Source organism: Misgurnus anguillicaudatus, chromosome 13 (genome assembly GCF_027580225.2).
Source record: "Misgurnus anguillicaudatus chromosome 13, ASM2758022v2, whole genome shotgun sequence".
Taxonomy (NCBI): domain Eukaryota; kingdom Metazoa; phylum Chordata; class Actinopteri; order Cypriniformes; family Cobitidae; genus Misgurnus; species Misgurnus anguillicaudatus.
The window spans coordinates 28148277-28155866 of NC_073349.2; the positions used below are offsets into that span (position 1 = coordinate 28148277).

At 36.1% G+C, this 7590-nt stretch overlaps 1 protein-coding gene across 1 annotated transcript; it reads right to left on the reverse strand.

Annotated features, from left to right (window-relative positions):
- Positions 1-5660: 5660 nt before the first annotated feature.
- LOC129430385 (uncharacterized) lies at positions 5661-6792 on the reverse strand. Its single transcript, XM_055187542.2, has 2 exons — positions 6626-6792; positions 5661-6497 (listed from the first exon to the last, which is right to left on the reverse strand). Exons 1-2 carry the CDS (start codon positions 6672-6674, stop codon positions 5890-5892), a joined length of 657 nt encoding a protein of 218 aa, XP_055043517.2. The 5' UTR covers positions 6675-6792; the 3' UTR covers positions 5661-5889.
- Between the last annotated feature and the right edge of the window lie 798 nt (positions 6793-7590).

Consider the following 7590-nt stretch of genomic DNA (forward strand, 5'->3'; position numbering starts at 1 on the left):
ATTTGTAAAATGTCCTGTAAATTTAGCCTCATATGTTCTCCTTGCGATTGTGCTATTAATCTTTGTCTTTCTTCCTGATATTTAGTACAGTGTAAAATAACATGCTCTATTGTTTCTGAATTACGGCAAAATTGACAGTTGCAATCAGCATGCTTCTTCATTATTACCAGTGTATTGTTTAATCGTGTGTGACCATATCTCATTCTTGAAAATACATCCTCCTCCTCCTTACTTCTGTTCGTATTTCTGCCCTTTCCCACTTTGTTCTGTATACTATAGTCACGCCCGCCGACAGGGGGGGACAAACGGGTCTGTTGTCCCGGGCCCAGGATGAGGGGGGGCCCAGAACTGGAACCTATGGAATAATTCAGTGTTTTCCATACATTGATTTATCTGCCATAGAATCAACACTGGCCGCCACAAATAGATCTTTCATGATTACCATTTACATTTTAATTCTACTATATTCATTGTTGTGAGCGCTCAGCGCGCCTCCTCTCTCCTGTTGCATGCAGCGCCTCAACAGCGCGCGCCCCTCCCCTCTCTCTCCTGTTGCAAGCCGCGCAGCTCTCTCTACAGTCAAAAGTATTTTAACTCCGCATTCCTTTTACTTTCTTTTTCGCGTAAACGTCAACAGTCACGGATGTCACTTATAGAGAAAATGACTGATCGAGTTCATCATGAGTGAATTAAACAAAAGGTCAGCATTACCACACATACCCGTTCTGGTGTGAGTCTGTGTCCGAGCTCTCTCCCTACCTATGATGCGGTATGCTCGTGCACGTGTTCTGTAGTAACACTAACCGTGTATTCTCTCATATTCTGAATTTGCAACAAATTGTTTGCGCTATACGCGATGATATACAATAAAACTACCACTCGTGTTTAAAATAAAAAAGCGCTCATAAGGCAACTACACTGATGGGAAGAGCAACATCAGTACAGCCTCAATGTAAATGTATGATGATTTTGTCAGATGAGGGCGCGTTTTTAGCAGCAGTTAAAGAGTAACTAAACCCTAAACCGACTTTTTTTAGTTAATGATCTGTAAGAATGATGCTTTATTAGTGCTGTTCATTGATTTTAGTACGTTTTTTGACATTTGGATATAAAGTGTTTCAATACTACAATATATGGTTTAAAAACGTCTGAGTGCTGCCCTCTTCAGGTTGAACGGTGGCTACTGCAGTTGAATTTTCCTATTGGATGTTGGGTCCAAAAAATGACTCGTGACGTAAGCAGGTTCAAGCTCACCACGCCCTTGTTACGATCTCACCACACACTTAAGTTCGTCCCCTCTATCTCCGTTGGGATCTGCCCACTTTTCTTGCATTTTTCAAATATTGCCAGTGGGTGGAGTCAGGCTCTGACCAGGGGTTTAGTTACGCTTTAAAGAAAGAGATTGGATTTACATTGACATTAACATACATTAACAATGAGTCACTGGGTCATAACTGGATCCTGTTTAGTCACTATTTTATAGACAACAGAACAAATAATATGTAAAAATAGCATTCAGTTGTGTTAAAATGCAATATAATGTGACAGATTAAAGAGTAAAACACGACGCAATGACGCCACATATATGCTAATCGGCGTGTGACGTCATCGCCGCCACAGTCTGTCAAAATCCTGTCGGAAACACTGCAATTGTTAAAAAATAAAGAAAATAGGCACATTTGTGGAAAAAAATCTGGTACGGTCACCTCCATGGGTGTTGGAGCAGAGGCACATTTTGTGTTGTTTTGGCTGTTTGCCAAAATATATTCCAGTTACAATTATGATGTTTTTTCTTTATAATGGAGAGGATAATAAGATCATCCACCACTGTTATCCCATTTAGACATACAGGATTTTAATGTTGCTAAGCTCACCACTGTGTTGTTTTTTTATCTGGATGTGCCAAATTGTTGATGTGGCAACTCTTAATGTTCCTGCCATCTCTCTGATGTCAAATGATTTGGGTTCACAGCCACAGCTTCCAAATGCAAATACCACACTTAAAATCAACTCCAGACCTTTAACAGCTGTCATTCATGAGGAAATTATTTAACAAATAGACAATACCCGTCAACTGTCCCATTACTTTTGAAAAGGGGGAGCTACATATTAAATGGCTGTAATTCATAAATCCTTCAGCCATTATGGATGTGAATAACCTCAAAATAAAGCTGAGAGTGTGCACTGTAAGACAATATTCATAATATGACTGCAACTGGAATACATTTTGGCAAACAGCCAAAACAACACAAAATGTGCATCCGTTCCAACACTCATGGAGGTGACCGTACTTGAGATACATAAAAAAACGTTGTATTTGTTTTCGTCCTGAAATAGTGGTCAAGAAACCCCCCGCCCAACACAAAAATGGTTTGGCCACTAATCAAAATTTTATGATGTCATTTGATTTGAAGTTCAGTACGCTCAAAAAATCTGGTCAGACTCAGCACAAGTCCGGTGCTCAGAAAAGAAAAGAAAAGAGAAGAAAAGAGCAGAAAATAGAGGTTTTTAAAAGAGGGGGTTGACGTTATATAAATAAAAGTTATTTTGTGTCAGTATAGTGTCAGTACTACATTTATTTACTATATAAATGTTGAATACAATGTATAATAATGCAATATTCGTGGGTCATGAATCTGATAATGCCAAATGTCTTGTTACCAGTAAAAAGTAGGGGTGCCGAGGGGCCCTCCAAGATTATCTTGTCCCGGGCCCAGGCAAGACTGTCAGCTGGCCTGACTATAGTAGGGGAGAGCGGGGTAAGATGAGCCAATTTTTACATATGTGGCCTTATCTGCCTGAAAAAATGAGACAGAAGTCAAACAAAAACATCAACCTTTATTTAAGGATGTCTTCTGTCAAATGAAAAGATACGACTGCCGTTATAACAAAGGGCTTTGAAAAGGTGGCTTCTCAAAAAAAAGTGCTCTTGTGGCTCAACTTGCCCCAGCTGAGGGGTAAGTTGATCCATGTGAAGGGGTAAACTGACCCACTGACTTTTTTTGTTTAAACCCGAACATAGTTAAAAAATTCACACCATTCTTAAATTTAATTTTAAGGGTGCCAAAGAATGCATTGAAATAATGTGTTAAATTGTTCTTTGATATTTACATAGAAGGTATGTAACTTGATTAAGTGCAAACATTATCCAGAAACGTTTTTAAATGTCCATTTACAACCCTAGGATTTGTCATTTTAATGAAATTGTCTATTTTTGCCCTATTTGGAAGGGTAATAATAATAATAATGTTGATTGCTCTATTTAAAAAAATTTTAACTAAACATCATGGTGGGGTACATTGAACCGCTGGTTCAGTTTACCCCACAGCATTTGGTTCACTTTGCCCCACGGCCACCATTTTGGGAAAAACTGCCTAGTTTAGTAATTTAGGTTAATCTTTAGCTAAATCATTGACCTGGTTTTATACATTAGCCTATCACCAATATGTATGGTATAAATATTTAGACCTGGATAAATTTGCTTTAACATAACAGCCATTATACTTGACATGTATAAATTTAACTTTGATGGGATAAAAACTGTTTTTTGTAAAAAAATCATACTTATCTCTTTAACTTGTGCTTCTCTTTACCATAGTCAAATAGAAAAGATGGTTGCTACCTGGATTTGTGGTCAGACGGCTACAAATCTGTATGGTAGCCTAGATACAGGGGGTGGGTCAACTTACCCACTGGCTCACTTTGCCCCACTCTCCCCTACTGTCTTCCAGTCTGCCCACTGTCCCATAATGTTTGCCATGTTCCCTTCATTTTGTTTTTAACCATACTTTTAATTTCTGCTTTAGTGTAATTTACCTCAATATCTATGTTAGGCTTTCCAGCTGCTTGTTTAGCGTATTTATCTTCTTCTGTTGTTGTTTTATGTAACACGCGGTGAGTTTGCGCCATCTGCTGGACGGGAGCGTCAACAGCTGCTTGACAACAGTCATTTACCATAGTTAAACACACATCCCTTCGCTTTACCACAGTTAGTTATCATAATTGGGCAACCAAGAGCAATATCCAACAATGTATTTATTCGTTTAAAGCAGACACCGTTCACAAAGTCTGTGTTTTAGTTAAAAGTTCAGTCAGGTGAATAAATGATGATCACAGGATTCGCGCGTGCATGTGGAATCTGCACGTGTCTGTCTACAGCACACCACCAGGTATTTGAAATGTTTTAATAAGCAAGCAATAAACAATAAATATGACTGCTCGTTTTATGGTTAAATTTACTAAGTTATTTTAGCTTATTCATTCAATTGTTTTGGTAAAATTTCGTTTCTTTATGATTTTACTAAATGTATTCATAAATAACACATTGCAATCAAACCACATAAAACATTTTATTCTGAATATAACGCTATGTATGTCCTTATAATGCAGTAAGTTATGATTTGAATTATTAGATATTTTATTAAGTTGAATGGTTTCAGTTGTTTTATTTACATTTGTCACAAAAAAAACATAACTTCTTTTATTAATAACCTTTAAAAAAAAACTTATTTTATTAATAACCTTTTAAAAAAACTTATTTTATTAATAACCTTTTTAAAAAACTTCTTTTATTAATAACCTTTTAAAAAAAACTTATTTTATTAATAACCTTTAAAAAAACCTTCTTTAATTAATAACCTTTAAAAAACTTCTTTTATTAATAACCTTTAAGAAAACTTCTTTTATTTATAACCTTTAAAAAAACTTATTTTATTAATAACCTTTTAAAAAACTTCTTTTATTAATAACCTTTTAAAAACTTGTTACTAATAAAAGTTAGAGTTTTTAAACATTTATACAATTTATTATATAAAATAAAACAATTCTTCTGAATGTCTCGCACTCATTTTGTGCTTAATATACTAAAAAAATCTTCTTAAACTTCTAAGATAATCTTAAAACATCTAAGTGTACTTATCCATGCTATTTTGAGACCACAAGAAACCATGAATATGGAGTGAAATGAACTTTTAACATACTATCTTAGGAGGAGTTTCTTCCCCCAGGTCATCCGGCTACTTAACTCAAAACCAGACTCTTATCGTCTTCATGTTTTCACTTAATACTCACTTTATCAGAAAGTCATTCGCTACCTCACTGACATACTGATAGTGTTAACCTGTTTGCACATTTGCCTCTTGTACATTCCTGTGTATCTTAATATTTAAGACTACAGTATAATGCACATATGTACATTGCCTTTTGTACACACCTGCGTATCTTAATATTTAAGACTACAGTGTACCTTCATGCACATTATTTTCCATTCATTATTTAGTACTACAGTTTACATCTTTATCTCCTTTTACTTTTAATTTTATATTTTTTTCTCGCATATTTTTATTGTTTACTTGCATTCCATTCCTTTAATAGCCTTATTTATGTTTATTGTTCAACTGTGTTGTTTACTTTAATAATTGCACTGTCCTTGGAGCGGACCTGACTCACATTTCACTGCTAATTATATGCTCTATAATTGTGTATGTGACAAATAAAAATCTTGAATCTTAAACTATCTTTATTTAAAAATAGGCTCATTTTCCAGCTCTCCTAAAGTTAAACATTTGATTTTTACTGTTTTGGAATCCATTCAGCTGATCTCCGGGTCTGGCGGTCCACTTTTAGCATAGCTTAGCAAAATTCAGTATAAATATCAAAAATATTCTCTGTGCTGTAATTATTTCCAAACATTTTATGCCATTTATGCCTCCAAACATGTTAATAATGTTATGTAAGATGAAGATAATACTTAATACTTAATGTTTATCATTCCCAGTACTTGTTGCAATGTAGATTAAGCAAAGAATATAAAGCACACTTCTTGCACACAGCAGGCTTTCAAAAAAGTCAGAAAAAATTGGGGGCCTCTGCCCCAGTAGAGCTTTGTGTCTAGCAACGCCCCTGATCATCACATCTGGAAAGCTTTTCTCCAGTGTGAATTCTCTGGTGAACATTAAGGCTAAACTTACGATTAAAACTCTTTCCACAGTGATCACATCTGTAAAGTTTCTCTCCAGTGTGAATTCTCTTGTGAACATTAAGGCTATACTTTCGAGTGAAGGTTGCTCCACACTGATCACATGTGTAAGGCTTTTCACCAGTATGAGTTCTCATGTGAGCATTCAAGTCAGACTTACGAGTTAAGGTTCTTCCACACTGATCACAGCTGTAAGGTTTTTCACCAGTGTGGGTTCTCATGTGAACATTAAGATGCCAGTTTCTGTTGTAGCTCTTTCCACACTGATCACAACTGTAAAGCTTTTCTCCAGTGTGGACTTTCATGTGCTCATTAAGTTTATATTTCTTAGTGAAGGTCTTTCCACACTGAGGGCAAATAAAAGCATCAATGGCTGTTGAGTTTTGAATGTTGTTTCTTTTAGGTGACAAATTCCTCACAGTAATCGAGCAGCTCAGAGATTCTTCCTTGGGTATCATATAATGAGGTTTCTCCTCCATTTCACTGAGTTGTAAAATTTCCTCCTTTACCGCTTTCAAATCTGAAATGAACAAAGAAATCATTATTTGACACAGTATAAATGCACTGAGAACTTCTGCAACTATAATTGTGTTTGTGTTTTTGTCATTACTGGTTAAACATTAAAGGCAGATAAATAAATCAAATCACCTTGATCGGTCTGTTCCCTTGCATTTGTGATTTCTTCTTTTGGCTCCATCAGGTCTGAAACAAACAGAAAAAAATTATTATGAACAATATGACAAATATAGTGTTCCTGTTTATGTCAAAAATGGCAAACATTAAAGGAAGACACATACTGGTTTCTTCCTACATTTTTGGCCACTGCCAAAACGAAACTTTGTCCCGCAAAAGCTTTATTTGATAATTGAATGTGAATAATAAATAACAACGCTAATGATTGTGGGAGAGAGGATGAGCAGACATTAGATCAGCACCCGCTGCTCGTTGAGAAAAAATAATGAAATGTGATTTCACGTCAGTCTCCAACTACGCCGGAAAAGCTAGCTAGTTTTTTTCCTAGTTGCTTTTTTGAAATCAAGTCGCTAAATGGGTCTAAAAAGTTGCTAAATCTAGCGACAAATTCACCAATCAAGTTGGCAACACTGCTCAGACTTTTTTTTTACAATGCTCGGACTGTGCATGTGCTTGTGTGTGAACTCTGCCTCTGGTTGGCTAATGATGGAAATTAAGCCAATCATCATCAGTTATACAAGACTACCGGCACATCCGGGAACTTGACTGTAAATTTCGTCACCGCCCCTTTTTGGGGGATAAAAAAGCAGACCCCCCATTGGCTTCCATTCAAAACAGCGGAACAAAGCAACGTTTCTACACAGCCGGCAGGCGTAAATAACCCATGAAATCACTCAGATTAAACATGTTGAGTATGCCATAGAGCCCGAAAGATACATTAACACATCCAATCTGGTCAACACAAAAACATGTCCCCTTCATTCTCACAGCATCAAATCTGTGCAACAACGCCATCCAGTGATTGCTGGAAATATCGCTAAGCCAGTTAGTTGTATGGCTGGGCGGAAAAGTGCACTCATTACTCTAAATATAAAGACATAATAAATAAATACGAAGTAACTTTCAAATCCGAAGTAAAA